Here is a 13,339-nt window from a genome sequence, read left to right as displayed (position 1 = left end):
GACAGTGGCTATCACAGCAAAATTCATTTTGGACATGAAATCAATAATTTAGGCTCTTCATCAAGAAATTTCTTTAAATCTTTTGTAAGTGATTTTGAGTTTAATTATATAAATCACATAAATTGATTTTCAATGGATTGGCATTGTATTTATTGCATTTTAGTTGATCAACAAGTTACCCGAAACTGAAATGGCATAGAATTGCATTAATCATTCATCACTATTTTCTTCCGAACCTCATTGATCAATACATTAATGAAGCTCACAATATCAAAATTTTTGTAATTAAATAGAAAATGCATACTTTTTAATTATAAATTTTAAGAAAAAAACAAACAAAAACATAAGCTATTTTGCTAATCAGTCTTCATCGTCGGAATCATTGAATGTAATCTTCGTGGACTTGGGGGCATCTGCCGTAATCTCCTTGAAGTGCGCTCCATAGAGCTTGGATTCCTGCAGCGAAGCATTAACATCTCCATTAATTAATTAATGTTCTGTACAAGCTTATCGTTACTATATATATGTATATATATATAGATATATATAGATACATAGATATATATAGATATAGATAGATACATAGATATACATAGATATATATAGATACATAGATATACATAGATATATATAGATACATAGATATACATAGATATATATAGATACATAGATATACATAGATATATATAGATACATAGATATACATAGATATATATAGATACATAGATATATATAGATATACATACATACATATGAGAGAACATGCCGCTCCACATGTTTAGAAAATCACTAAAGCGAACAGTTGCCGATATCAAAATCATTTGAAAAATGCAACCATGAGCAGACAGTGACACATTTTAACATGCAAATCTTATAAAAAAGATCTACCTACTCCAACAATCAACCCCATATTAACGAAAAAAGGGTTAAATTACAAATTTCGTGTCAAAAGTATCTAATAAATCTTTCTAACTTAAAACTTTATGTATAATAAGTCCTCGAGAAATTAAGCGATTATACAATATCAAGATTTATGTTCAATAAAATTATTTACTTTTCAACTGAATTATAAAAAATATCAAAGTTAAAGAGGACTCAATTTAGACTATCCAAAGTACATGAAAAAAAAAAAAAAAATAGTTTAACCCAACAAAAACGGTGAACAGGATACTTGATTTGAGTTCACAGACAAGAATAATGTACCTTTTTCTTCACATGAGTACCGAATTTCAGAAGTGCATCAGGTACAACTTGCTTAGCTTCACGGAGAACATTTACCAGCTCCCCAGCAAGTCCCTAAAAGAAAGGCAACAGAGGTTAAAGGAATTTGAATAGGCCAAATTATTTGATTCCATTTTAAAAGGGGCGTAATATATATATAGCGAAGATAACCTTGTTTTGTTGCATGAAGAATGTGTGAGCAACACCCTTTTTACCAGCCCGTCCAGTCCTCCCAATTCTATGGACATAATCTTCCGTTGTGAGAGGAAAGCTATAGTTTATTACTACTTCTACATCCGGAATATCCAAACCTCGAGCGGCTACATCAGTAGCTATCTATAATTACAAGAAAATATACATTTTAGCAACCCATAATTAACTATTAAAATAAACATGAAATTTATATTTGTAGAGGCATTGAATATTCCTACCACAACAGAAAGCAGTGTAGCATGAAAAATATATACTTCTACTGTCGCACTATAAATTACAAACAACAGGTACTTAACCATTTGGCTTTTACAATTTCAATTTTTTTTTTTTTTTTTTTTTTTTTTTTTTTTTTTTTTTTTTGCAGCTGAGCATAATGGTGTTGCAAGATATCAAAATGGACCTATTACACGATCCAAGGCCAAGAAGATTCAAGAAGATTCAACAAGCATTCATTCTGCCTCTACAAAATTGGATAGGCTTGGTTCAACCATTATTTCACGTGTTACAAGGTGATTCGATTGAGAAAATACCATTTGGAGTTTCAGAAGTGAGTATTTACATGAAGTTGCTATAAATTGCATTAGAAAATTTTATTATTCTAATTTTATAATTTCTTGGAATTGGGAAAGGGGGAAGTTACTTCTCAAAGTGGCTATAACTTTTTTGTTTGTGGAGATTTAAAGGGGGTGGGAGTTAATTATGGTCTCTAACTTCTTTAGTGGGCATTTGAAGAGTTGAAAGTTTTTTCTTTTTTTTCGTGGAGAGATTATAAATACCTATAAAAGACAGATTTTTTAGGAGTGAAATTTAGCTCTCAAATTGAGACTTTCATACTTCAAAATTTAAGTATCATTTTTGTCATTTTTAAGTTTCAAGCAATTAGATTGCACCTGAGTCATCAAATCAAGCCTTTATCAAGTTAGATGGTGCAGTGACTCAATTTAAAACAAGGTTCCAAATCTTGCTTCTAGATCTTTGATCTTAAGAGATAATCTAATTCTAACCTTATCTCCTGGTTGATTCGAATCATGTATAGAGAGGTGTTGATTTCTTTAATTCAAGGGCTCTTGCTTCAATCAAATCTTGGATCATTGGGCTGAGGATTAGGATTGTCTTATCAGGAAGATATAAGGAGGTGTTGATTTCTTTAATTCAAGGGCTCTTATTGAAATCTTGGATCATTGGGCTGAGTTATCAAGAAGGTTAATTCATATAAATGTATACCAAAAGCCAAAAGCCAAAAAAAAAAAAAAAAAAAAAAAAAATCTCAAAAAAAGTGAACCATGATGAGATAAAATTTAAGAGCCTTGTGACAATATCAAAATAGCAAGAAACAGTAGAAGGAACAACTATTTGCAAATGCATACCATTAATGGAGAGCTTCCGCTTTTAAATAATGACAGTGCTTTTGTGCGTTCAGTTTGTGCTTTATCACCGTGTATAGAAACAGCCTTCCAACCCCTAGAGTATAATAACAGGCAGAAAGAGAGAGATCATTCATTAAAAAGTAAAAATAATGTCCTGAATCTAGAGAAGAGCCAAAATTGTTGATCCCAACATACTACGATGTAATATTATTACCTTCTCTGAAGCATGTTTTCAACTCGTGAAGCTTCATTCTTGTACAAGACAAAAACTAATACTCTGTTCCTGAAAAGAAAATAACTCATTAATGCCAAACAATTATTCTCCAATGCTCTTGTATAATAATATCCCACCATAGGACGTTAAAAGGGAATCAAATAATTGGGTGTTTGAAAATAAAATATCTACCCACTTCAGAGTGCTTTAGATTATTTACTATTGGGTTGAAAGATTCCCCTGTTTATTGTTTTTACGAGTTTACAATCCCTAGCCACGCACCCTCCTCTCATGAAAGACTGTCTAACAGTTGGATTAAACAACAAATACAAATGTCTAACACAAACCAATGTAATAGAATAAAAAATCATTAATTAGAATAATTTCATATTCATAAAGGGAGTAAATACCTTTGAGATTTATGGTATTTTTCAAGCAGAGCCACTAAACGATTATCACGTGATCGATCATCCAAAACCTATCCATGTCAATGATTAACGATTGTTAACTCTATTTAGTTTAATTTAGATGCCCAAAGCTCATCTCGATACGATAGATATACCTCAACTATTTGCATGACATCATGATTGGCAGCCAAATCCTCTGAACCTACAACAACCTGTCATAAAATATTTACACTCCTTAAAAAGTTAAAGAATAAAAAACTAGGATATAAATGAGTACTTTCAAAATGTGCACACCTTTACTGGGTCAGGATCCATGAATTCTTGAGCCAATTGATTAACTTGTAGAGGCCATGTAGCACTAAACATAACCATCTGTCGTTCTGCAAAAGAATTAGAGTTTAATATGAGGGCATAGCACCACAAATTTTCAGTCTTGTAGAGGCAAACTTAAGATATAACAGTCATTAAGAAGTGTGAGAGAATGATTGAGCAAACAGTAAAACAAAGACAGTGCAAATGAAGACCAAATATCTCAACCTTTACAAGTCTGGCTTAATATAAAGCGCACTTCTGGTTCAAATCCCATGTCCAACATTCGATCTGCTTCATCAAGGACCTACAAGTTAAGCTGTCTTATTAATAGGCTTACATAACAGAATTGGTAAAAGAATTATCATCGAACCAACAGCAAGATAATAGGATGGACCTAACAAAATATATTATCACTAATCGGTATTCTCTTTCAAAGTCATTTTGTAAAATAATAAAAAAAATTAATTAAAGATTGCATGCGCACTGTTCATAGCGGATCAATGTCCTTAAGGTGCACCCTTGTTTTTTTTTTTTTTTTTTTTTTTTTAAAAGCACACCCAATTTGTAATCAACTCGAGTGGGTTTATGCAACACGGGGTTTGGAATTTTTATAGCTCTTTTAACTAAAAGTTTTTTCAGCTTTCATGGATAGAAGTTGAAAGAGTACAAAAATAAGTAAAAAGGGCCTAAAAAGACAGCCTAGCAAAAGAAGCCTCATATCTAACGATATAAAAAGGGCTCCAATCCAAAATAACAAGACCAGAGGTTAAGAACAAAACTCACTAAAATTCTGAGTCCCAAAGAGAGGCATAAATCCTAACATTCAACCAAACCTCCTCTGAGGAATGCTCTGAATTGGATCAGATGATATTTTCAACTTCTATGGTATAAGATATTATAGTTCACAGATTCCCATATAGATGCATCATGTCTGATTAGCAATCCTACCCCGTGCTTCAATACTTCAATATTTAATGACACACAACTATGTTAATTCCATGCTGTAATGCATATTTTTTCTACATGAACACCTTGCACCCTACATAAACGCACAAAATGGCAAATAGAGAAACATAAAGCCCGAAAAAGAGATAGACATCAATAGATTTAACTGAAAGCGACCATTTATCAGCTAAGATTAAGAAAATACAGGTTCTCATATGAATGGTACCAAAGATTAGTCACATACCACAAAGGACACTTCTGAGAGTCTGCAGACCTCCATTTCCATCAAATCCTTCAACCGTCCAGGAGTTCCAATCACAATGTCCTGAGTGTAAGAACATAAATGTGTGATTTTCAGGGGGTAGAGACTGTGTGCAGTTTCTTTTCTTTTTTTGAAAAAAATGAAAAGAAACAAAGACTTATATTAACCAACATGGGAGGGGGAAAGAGAAAGAGAGAGAGAGAGAGACATGAGTGTGCGCGTTTCATATAAATTATAAAGTAAATGGCACCATATTATCATCCAAAATGTGAAACAAGAAAAAAACTCAGTAAAGTAATGAGTGAAATTCCCAACTTGATTGATATCTACAACATCGAGAAAAAAGTCACAAATCACAAAGAGGAGGCAGAAACAACATACAACACCAGATTTAAGAGAAGATATTTGGCTGCCTTTGGAGACTCCACCATACAAACAAGTAGACGTCACACCACAAGGTTCTCCGGCATTTTGCAGTACACTTGAAATCTGCCATAGTAAATGAAGCCTATAATTAATCGCAAATCGGAGTGGTAAAACAACAAGATTTATTTAATAAGAAAGCAAACTTTCATTGAAGGAAATGAAATAATGGTAAAACAACAAGATCAACATAAGATGATACTAACATTGCAGCCAGAACACATTCACAGTGATTTCAGTTCTCATGGACATTGGCTGCTCCATTCCAATACTATTAAAACTCATAAAACTGATGACATCTTATGATAGTTATAAGCTTAGATATTCAATTAACTTTGTAAATGCAATTAATCTCGAGATGCAGTAACTTATTAATGTTCAGACCCATCCCCATAATAAAGCGAATGGCGTTCCAAGAGGTTCCTATCCGAGTCGACCCGTACCAAGGTTTACATGTCAGCCATTCACGTCATAAAACCTTGTCTAATTTCCCATTATTCAGAGGTTATTAGACAGTTTTCCTTCTCAAACCTAATAGGAGACTAACCTAACCCTAAAAGCCCCGTATGACATCCATATTTTATAAACCCTTTTTCCTGTACTTCCCTTGAGTCAATTTATTCTTAGATAGAAGATAGAACAGAAACTGTACAGCCAAATGACAGACATGACTAATTCAAAACAATAATGATAATTTGACATAGAAGGCTAGATGCAAACTATCAGCAGTTCAATATTCAATCCAAGTGACTTCCAATTGGTAAGCACATACCTGTTGAGCTAATTCCCTCGTAGGTGATAGAACTAAGCAGAGAGGAGTCCGACCCTTCGGCATCTTGCCCTTCCTCTTGTTCAACACATGCATAATACCAGGTACCCCAAACGCCAGAGTCTTGCCTGAAACCACATATAACTAAAAGATCATCCACTGCTTCACAATATACATTATGTTCGACAGCCAAATCCACAAATTACCTGATCCTGTTGCGGCGATTCCAATGAAGTCTCGAGCATGCAACAAGAACGGCCAAGCGTGCGACTGAATAGGAGATGGGCTTTTGAAAGTTCGACAGCACTCCAATACTGCATCTGGAAGTCCCGCTTCGACAAACGACTTAAGCGGAACAAACCCTGCCTCCTTCACACCTTTACCAGTGACCACCACGGATCCATCTGTAGAATTTTCGTCTACCTTCGCCTCTTCTTTCTCGTCAGAGGCATTGATGCTTACATTTTCGTCCTTCGATTTCTTGTGCTTTTTCTTCTTCTTGTGAATCTCTGAATCAGTTCCTTCCTGTAACTTCCTCTTGGGACTAACTTCATTTTCCTCTTGACAACCCGAGTCTTTGTCTCTGTTCTTCTTCTTCTTCTTCTTCTTCTCGGCTTTTGTATCGAAAGCTTGGGCCACTGGTTCGCTGACGGTAGCGTCCTCTCTGAGCTTCCCAACCATGGCAGCGTCTGGTAGAACTCGGCTCAGGTGGAGTCGAAGAGAATCAGCGAACGAGAAGCTAATTGTCTGAGGGAGAAATCGGGGGATTTTTAGGGTTTTGACTTTTTGACTTTTGAATATTTATAATAATATATAATATAGTACGGTATTTTTTCTAGAGATGCTTTAATTTTTAATTAATTTCGTTTATTTTATTTTTACAACTGTAAAACGATTTTTTTACATTGAAAAAACAATCCTTAGTTAAAATAACTTTATAAGCAACCATATGGTAACTTTTACGAGCTTTAAAAAAATATATCTTCGAAAAATGAATTTTTATATTTTAATTTATTTGATTTATTATGATTTTTATATTTTTAATAAAAAAAAATTATTAAAAATGAGAATAGTCTACTAAAATATTTTTTCGAAAAGAATAATTTAAAAAATATAGAAAATTTCCTAAGAGGCCACCCAATCTCAATAATTAATAAAAATTGAAATAAGAAACAAAGACGGAAATAAATAAGAAATTGGTTAATTTTTAATTTATTTCGTTTATTTTATTTTCTAATATAATCTTTAATTATTTTTTTTGTAATCATTAAAATAAAATAATAAATAATTAAAGATTATATTAGAAACACAAAAAAATGATAAAAATTTAGTTAATTAATATATAATAATTATGATGGGAAATTCTTAATTAATTTTAATAATGACCAACGAATTTAATTTAATTTATTATTAATATTATTTTACAATAATCCATATAAAATTAATATAAATGACTCAATTTGAATATTAGTAAAAAATTCTAAAGAGTAAAAATGTAAATTCATAAAACTTGGAACCAAATGGTAACTATGCTTCAAGCTCAAAACTACATAAAAAATATTTAGAGATAAAAATAAAATTTAAATATGTTATTTTTTTATAAATAGTAAAAATACTTTAAAATTACTTCCTAGATAGAGGAACTTTTATAGACGATGATATATGTCTTAATCAATTGAACTATTTATCTTCATATTTAATCCGAGTAAATGAGAGTAAACTTGCGAATATAAAATTATAATTTAAGAAAGTCTTAAAAGAATTTATAGTCACTTTGTACTAATTATTTGTGAGACCTTTTGGGAAATAAAAAAAAAACCATGAGAGCTTTTAGTCGGGGGGAAAATATGATACTATTGTGGAGGTTAGTGATTCCTAACATCATATCAGAATCATGTCCTTAAATTAGTCATGTAAATAAAATCATTAAATGTCGAATAGAGGGTGTTGTAAGTTTCGAAGGTGTAGTAAAAAATGACTCATGTTGAATAAATGGTGTACTTTGTTCGAGGGCTCTAGAGAAGAAGTCGAGTCTCGATTAAAGGGAGGCTATTCAAGGGCTCCATAGGCCTCAACGGAGGCTCTATGGTGTACTTTGTTCGAGGGGAGGATTGTTGGGAGGGAGTCTCGCATTTGTCTAATTAATGAGATTATCATGGGGTTACTAGGAATACATCTCCATTGATATGAGGTCTTTTCGGGAAACCAAATGCAAAGTCACAAAGTGGACAATATCAGTGGAGGGTCCTCATTTCTAAACGTAACTCTAAATGTGCTTGGCTTAGAGCAATACTATGTTGGTTGAACTCCCAAACAATTTTCAAGGGAACATTTGAGTGAAGACAAAACACAAGGACCTTAGTTAAACCGTGAGGATAATCTTGACGTCGATGTCTCTAACAGTGAGTTGTACGTTTAAACTTCTCGTCCTCGTCCTCCTTGATTCACAATCGAGGCAGGTTACAAAGGGTTATAAAAACACATGCCCCGTTAATTTAAGATTAAGTACTTTTGGTTCGATGGTGATTATACAGACTTGCATATGTGTTACTTTCGCTGGTTTTAGGGTTCAAATATCACGGCTTGCTAGGTCTTACATGCTCGAGATAATACATGTCCGTCATAACGTCCGTCATAACAATAATCAACCGACGTGTTACGACCCGTAAAATATTATACTACTTTTTGGGTATGATAAGTTTAACACTCGACCATATGAAGTACATAAAGTCCAAAAAATTGAAAATGAATTGAATTTGATGGGGAAAGCCATTGTATTCTCTCCATCTCTCCTCCATTCCTCACCTCACCTCACCTCCCACACCCAATCCTGAACCAGCCAGTCTCCTTCTGCCACGTGTCACCCCATATCCAAATCTCCTCCTTGTCATTCTTCCATCTCTCTTTTCTTCACACACATCACAGCTTCCTCATCAACAATTCCACTCTCCTTCCCTTCTCTTCTCTTCCAATATGCAAAAGGAAATATCCCTTTTTTCTTAATTAAAAAAATAAAATATTTTCGAAAACGAACCATACTTGTCTACACACGCACCGGTCTACACCGATCTGATTGATCTCCTACTCATTTTCCAATACGCTCCACTGGTTGATTCCAGCTGCATTGAGCGAATAACTGAACCTCATTAAATTTTATAGCCACTAAAAAAGTACTACGCAAGTCAGTAACTAGTTCTTACTTCAACGAAACACTTCCATACGGATAATTCATGGCTCGTTTAAATCTCCTTTCTCTCTTCTCCATTCTCAGCCTCCTATCTCAATTTGTGCACCAAATTAAGCCTTGAAAAACATATAAGAAAAGTGCCAAAACCCACCCCTCATTTCAGAAGATAAGGAAGAAGAAGAAATCATACACCAAATTCTTCTTCCTTACTACCTCAACAACTGAAAAAAAACAGGAAAACAAAAGAATGGCTGTCTGTACATTAAACTCATCCTTCCTGGGCTTCCACCAGAAGAGCCACCAGCCACCGCAGCAGCCGCCGCAGCAGCTGGATTTCTTGAGTGGAAAGAGGTGGGGGAGCAGCAAAAGGGAGAGACACAGCAGCTTGAGCAACACCGCCTGTGTCATAACCTGCTCAGCTGGTGGCCAGCAGACGGTGGTGATCGGTCTAGCAGCTGACTCAGGGTGTGGGAAAAGCACATTCATGAGGAGGCTAACAAGCGTTTTTGGAGGGGCAGCTGAGCCACCAAAGGGCGGCAATCCAGACTCAAACACACTCATCAGTGACACAACCACCGTGATATGCTTAGATGACTACCACTCATTAGACAGAACAGGAAGAAAAGAAAAGGGAGTCACAGCGCTTGATCCAAAAGCCAATGATTTTGACCTCATGTATGAACAAGTTAAGGCTCTTAAAAATGGTGTCCCTGTTGATAAGCCCATTTATAATCATGTCAGTGGCCTTCTTGACCCTCCTGAGCTCATTAAGCCGCCTAAAATCCTTGTCATTGAAGGCTTACACCCCATGTAAGTGTCTTTATCTCTGTGTATTTTGGTGTCTTTTAAGAACAAGGCCTAATCTTTCCCCTTCCCCTAATAGGTATGATTCAAGAGTAAGAGACCTGCTGGACTTCAGTATCTACTTGGATATCAGCAATGAAGTTAAATTTGCTTGGAAAATTCAGGTTCTTCCTATAAATGATTATCTCCCTTGGCTAACTCTATTTGTTCACAACCTAACTGAATCAAATACTTTTACAGAGGGACATGGCTGAGAGAGGACACAGCCTCGAGAGCATCAAAGCGAGTATCGAAGCTCGAAAACCCGACTTTGATGCCTATATTGGTGAGATTTTAAGGCAATTTTGTAGTATCAAGTGTTGTTTATGGTTATAAATACATAAAAAGGTGTTAAGAATGAGAAACAAAAGTGGGATCGAAGTTACGATCTTCATTTAATGTTCACAATGTTTAAATAGGATATAAGCTACCAGAAAATATACTACCAACCAATCCCTGGAAACAAGGAGAAAATATACTACCTAAAAATAAGAGGAAAAAAAAATACTAACCGATTACAATCCCACATCAAGAGGGGAACGAAGCATTCCTTATAAAAGTGTGGAAACCTTTTCCTAGCCGACGCGTTTTAAAACCTTGAAGCCCAAAAAAGACAATATCTGCTAGCGGTGAACTTGAGGGGAAACCCAGAAGGGAAAGTCCAAAGAGGACAATATCTGCTAGCGAGCTTGGGCTGTTACAAACGGTATCAGAGCCAGGTTACCGGACAGTGCGAGACACGGGTCGGAGTAGAGATAGACTCTCTCCATAGTAGATGCGTTTTAAAACCTTGAGGGAAAGTCCAAAGATGACAATATCTGCTAGTGGTGGGCTTGGCTGTTACAAATTGTATAAGAGTCAGGTTACCGGACGGTGCAAGACACTAGTCGGAGTAGGGCTAAACTCTCTCCATAGTAGACGCATTTTAAAACCGTAGGGAAAAACCCAGAAGAGAAAGCCCAAAGAAGACAATATCTCTTAGCTGTGGCTTACGCTGTTACAATTACAGCTTTATAAAATATATTCTTTAACTAAGTACAGTTATACAACAACATATATTCCACAAATATATCTTAAATCAAAATTCATAATAAGGAGTGATGTTTATATGAATTTGCAGACCCACAGAAGCAGTATGCAGATGCAGTGATAGAAGTGCTACCAACAAATCTGATTCCAGATGATAATGAAGGGAAAGTTCTGAGAGTTAGGCTGATAATGAAGGAAGGGGTTGAGTTTTTTAACCCAGTTTATTTGTTTGATGAAGGCTCCACAGTTTCATGGATACCTTGTGGACGAAAGCTCACTTGTTCTTACCCTGGCATCAAGTTCTCCTATGGCCCTGAATCTTACTATGGCCATGAGGTAATCACTACAACTTGTTCGGGATGTTTTCGTTTCTTGTTTCTTGTTTTTATCTTGGAAAAGATTTTCGAAAACCGTTCGTGAAGTTCTTAGAATCGTGTTCGACTAACTTTTGGACACCTTTTTGAAACTATAAATAAATTCTAAGATCACAGATATAGATATGAGATATAAATCAACAAGACATGGACATAGTGATAGTCTTTTTTTTACAAATTTAGGTACGTACATAGGAAGAACACGTTCATTAAAATGTATATCATTATTTGTGAGATACGTACATAGGAAGAACACGTTTATTAAAATGTATATCATTATTTGTGAGATCCCACATTGGTTGAAAACCTCTCCCTAGTAGACATGTTTTAAAACTGTGAGGCTGACAATGATAAGTAACTGGCCAAAGCGAACAATATCTGCTAGGGGTAGGCATGGACTGTTACAAATAGTATCAGAGTCAGACACTAGATGGTGTGCAGTGAGGATGCTGGACTCCTAACAGGGTGGATTGTGAGATCCCACATCGGTTGCAGAGGACAATATCTATAGGGACTTTGTACAACTAGTGTTAAACACTTTCATTACATGTCAAAGTGTCCAACTAGTTGACATGTATTCACTACGGGTGTTCATATCACCCAATGACCCGAACAACTTAGACTACCTAACACAATCCTGAATTGAGTTAGATTTTTTTTTTCTCTTGGGTTCGGTTGAATCTTTGAAAATTTTGTTTCTAGGGTCGAAACTTTTTTTAGTCGTATTAACCTGACCAATCCAAGAATATGGTTCACAATCCAATCCAACCCTATCTTAAGATCATTGTGAATATTAACAATATTTGAGGTTCGTAACAAATTATATTTTGTAATTTAAAAATGTTTGATATTTGAGTTTTACTCGATTTTGCCATTCAGTTATTTAGTTGAATTGTTAAAAGTTCAAATCACAAACCAAAATTAGAAAAGCGAAATTGAGGCATACCAAGTGTTTGATGAAATGTCTGAATGGCGAATTCCAGGTATCCGTACTGGAAATGGACGGGCAGTTCGACAGACTGGACGAACTGATCTATGTGGAAAGCCATCTAAGCAACTTGTCGACAAAATTCTACGGCGAAGTGACTCAACAGATGCTGAAGCACTCGGAGTTCCCCGGAAGCAACAACGGCACGGGATTCTTCCAAACCGTCGTCGGATTGAAGATCAGAGATCTGTACGAGCAGATTTCCGCCAGCAGGGCCAAGGCGCCGGTGGAGGCCGCAAAAGCCTGAAATTAGGGCGTCGCGAGAGGCGTTTCTCAGTCGCCGGCCGATTTCTGGATTTGGCTTTCAAATCAAGCTTTGTGTTTATCGATCGTTATAGTCTGAGCTTCTTATGCTGCTTTACAATCACTTGTTGTTCTAAATTTCCTGATCGCTGGAGATTTCTGATGTAAAGAAAAAATTCCCATAAAGAATCGAAAGCAGAAATGAAATGGAAATTCCAAGTTCTTGCAGAGATTGGTTTCGTTTATAACTGAATGTATATATCTATTTCTATTAAATTAATAAAAATATCCTAAGCTTTTTACTTTATCACGAAATTATTAAAAAAAATTAATATTACTATACTTTTAAAAAATTCAAAAAATATTCTTAAATTAAAAAAAATAATAATGGAGACCATTAATATTTTTTTAAAAAAAAATTTATTGAAGTTCAAAAATATTATTTTAATTTAAAAAGTATTTTAAAAATAGTTTCAAAAAGTTTTTGTTAATACTTAAATATTTTTAAAAATTAATAAAAGTTCAAAAACACATTTTAATTT

At 34.7% G+C, this 13,339-nt stretch overlaps 2 protein-coding genes and 1 long non-coding RNA gene across 4 annotated transcripts; 1 reads left to right on the top strand and 2 right to left on the bottom strand.

Annotated features, from left to right (window-relative positions):
- Positions 1–182: 182 nt before the first annotated feature.
- On the bottom strand, positions 183–6,914 carry LOC111776281 (DEAD-box ATP-dependent RNA helicase 5). Of its 2 annotated transcripts, none has more exons than XM_023655694.2 (13): positions 6,340–6,914; positions 6,137–6,261; positions 5,323–5,430; positions 4,924–5,004; positions 3,960–4,038; positions 3,717–3,802; positions 3,578–3,634; positions 3,426–3,493; positions 3,016–3,078; positions 2,802–2,895; positions 1,393–1,557; positions 1,204–1,296; positions 183–456 (listed from the first exon to the last, which is right to left on the bottom strand). In XM_023655694.2, exons 1-13 carry the CDS (start codon positions 6,812–6,814, stop codon positions 361–363), a joined length of 1,590 nt encoding a protein of 529 aa, XP_023511462.2. In that variant the 5' UTR covers positions 6,815–6,914; the 3' UTR covers positions 183–360. The 2 variants fall into 2 exon arrangements, with proteins under 2 accessions (XP_023511462.2, XP_023511461.2); XM_023655693.2 differs by having other exon boundaries at positions 3,016–3,084; positions 6,340–6,913.
- A 2,437-nt stretch (positions 6,915–9,351) lies between these two features.
- On the top strand, positions 9,352–13,025 carry LOC111776489 (phosphoribulokinase, chloroplastic). Its single transcript, XM_023655945.2, has 5 exons — positions 9,352–10,130; positions 10,204–10,288; positions 10,365–10,449; positions 11,284–11,528; positions 12,550–13,025. Exons 1-5 carry the CDS (start codon positions 9,568–9,570, stop codon positions 12,799–12,801), a joined length of 1,230 nt encoding a protein of 409 aa, XP_023511713.2. The 5' UTR covers positions 9,352–9,567; the 3' UTR covers positions 12,802–13,025.
- Positions 10,537–12,652, bottom strand: LOC147789167 (uncharacterized). Its single transcript, XR_015412004.1, has 2 exons — positions 12,513–12,652; positions 10,537–11,000 (listed from the first exon to the last, which is right to left on the bottom strand). It is a non-coding gene; the product is annotated as an uncharacterized LOC147789167 (long non-coding RNA).
- Positions 13,026–13,339: the final 314 nt, after the last annotated feature.

This window comes from Cucurbita pepo, chromosome 15 (assembly GCF_057944985.1).
Source record: "Cucurbita pepo subsp. pepo isolate OVF chromosome 15, ASM5794498v1, whole genome shotgun sequence".
Classification (NCBI taxonomy): Eukaryota; Viridiplantae; Streptophyta; class Magnoliopsida; order Cucurbitales; family Cucurbitaceae; genus Cucurbita; species Cucurbita pepo.
This window is presented reverse-complemented; position numbering and strand designations above follow the sequence as displayed.

Coding starts and splice junctions, on each gene's coding strand:
- LOC111776281 (XM_023655693.2), bottom strand. CDS start 6,814: ATGGTTGGGAAGCTCAGAGAGGACGCTACCGTCAGCGAACCAGTGGCC. Junction 3,494..3,577: donor ATGTCATGCAAATAGTTGAG/GTATATCTATCG, acceptor TGACATGGATAG/GTTTTGGATGATCGATCACG. Junction 2,896..3,015: donor GAAAACATGCTTCAGAGAAG/GTAATAATATTA, acceptor ATTATACTCTAG/GGGTTGGAAGGCTGTTTCTA.
- LOC111776489 (XM_023655945.2), top strand. CDS start 9,568: ATGGCTGTCTGTACATTAAACTCATCCTTCCTGGGCTTCCACCAGAAG. Junction 10,131..10,203: donor ATTGAAGGCTTACACCCCAT/GTAAGTGTCTTT, acceptor TTCCCCTAATAG/GTATGATTCAAGAGTAAGAG. Junction 10,289..10,364: donor AATTTGCTTGGAAAATTCAG/GTTCTTCCTATA, acceptor ATACTTTTACAG/AGGGACATGGCTGAGAGAGG.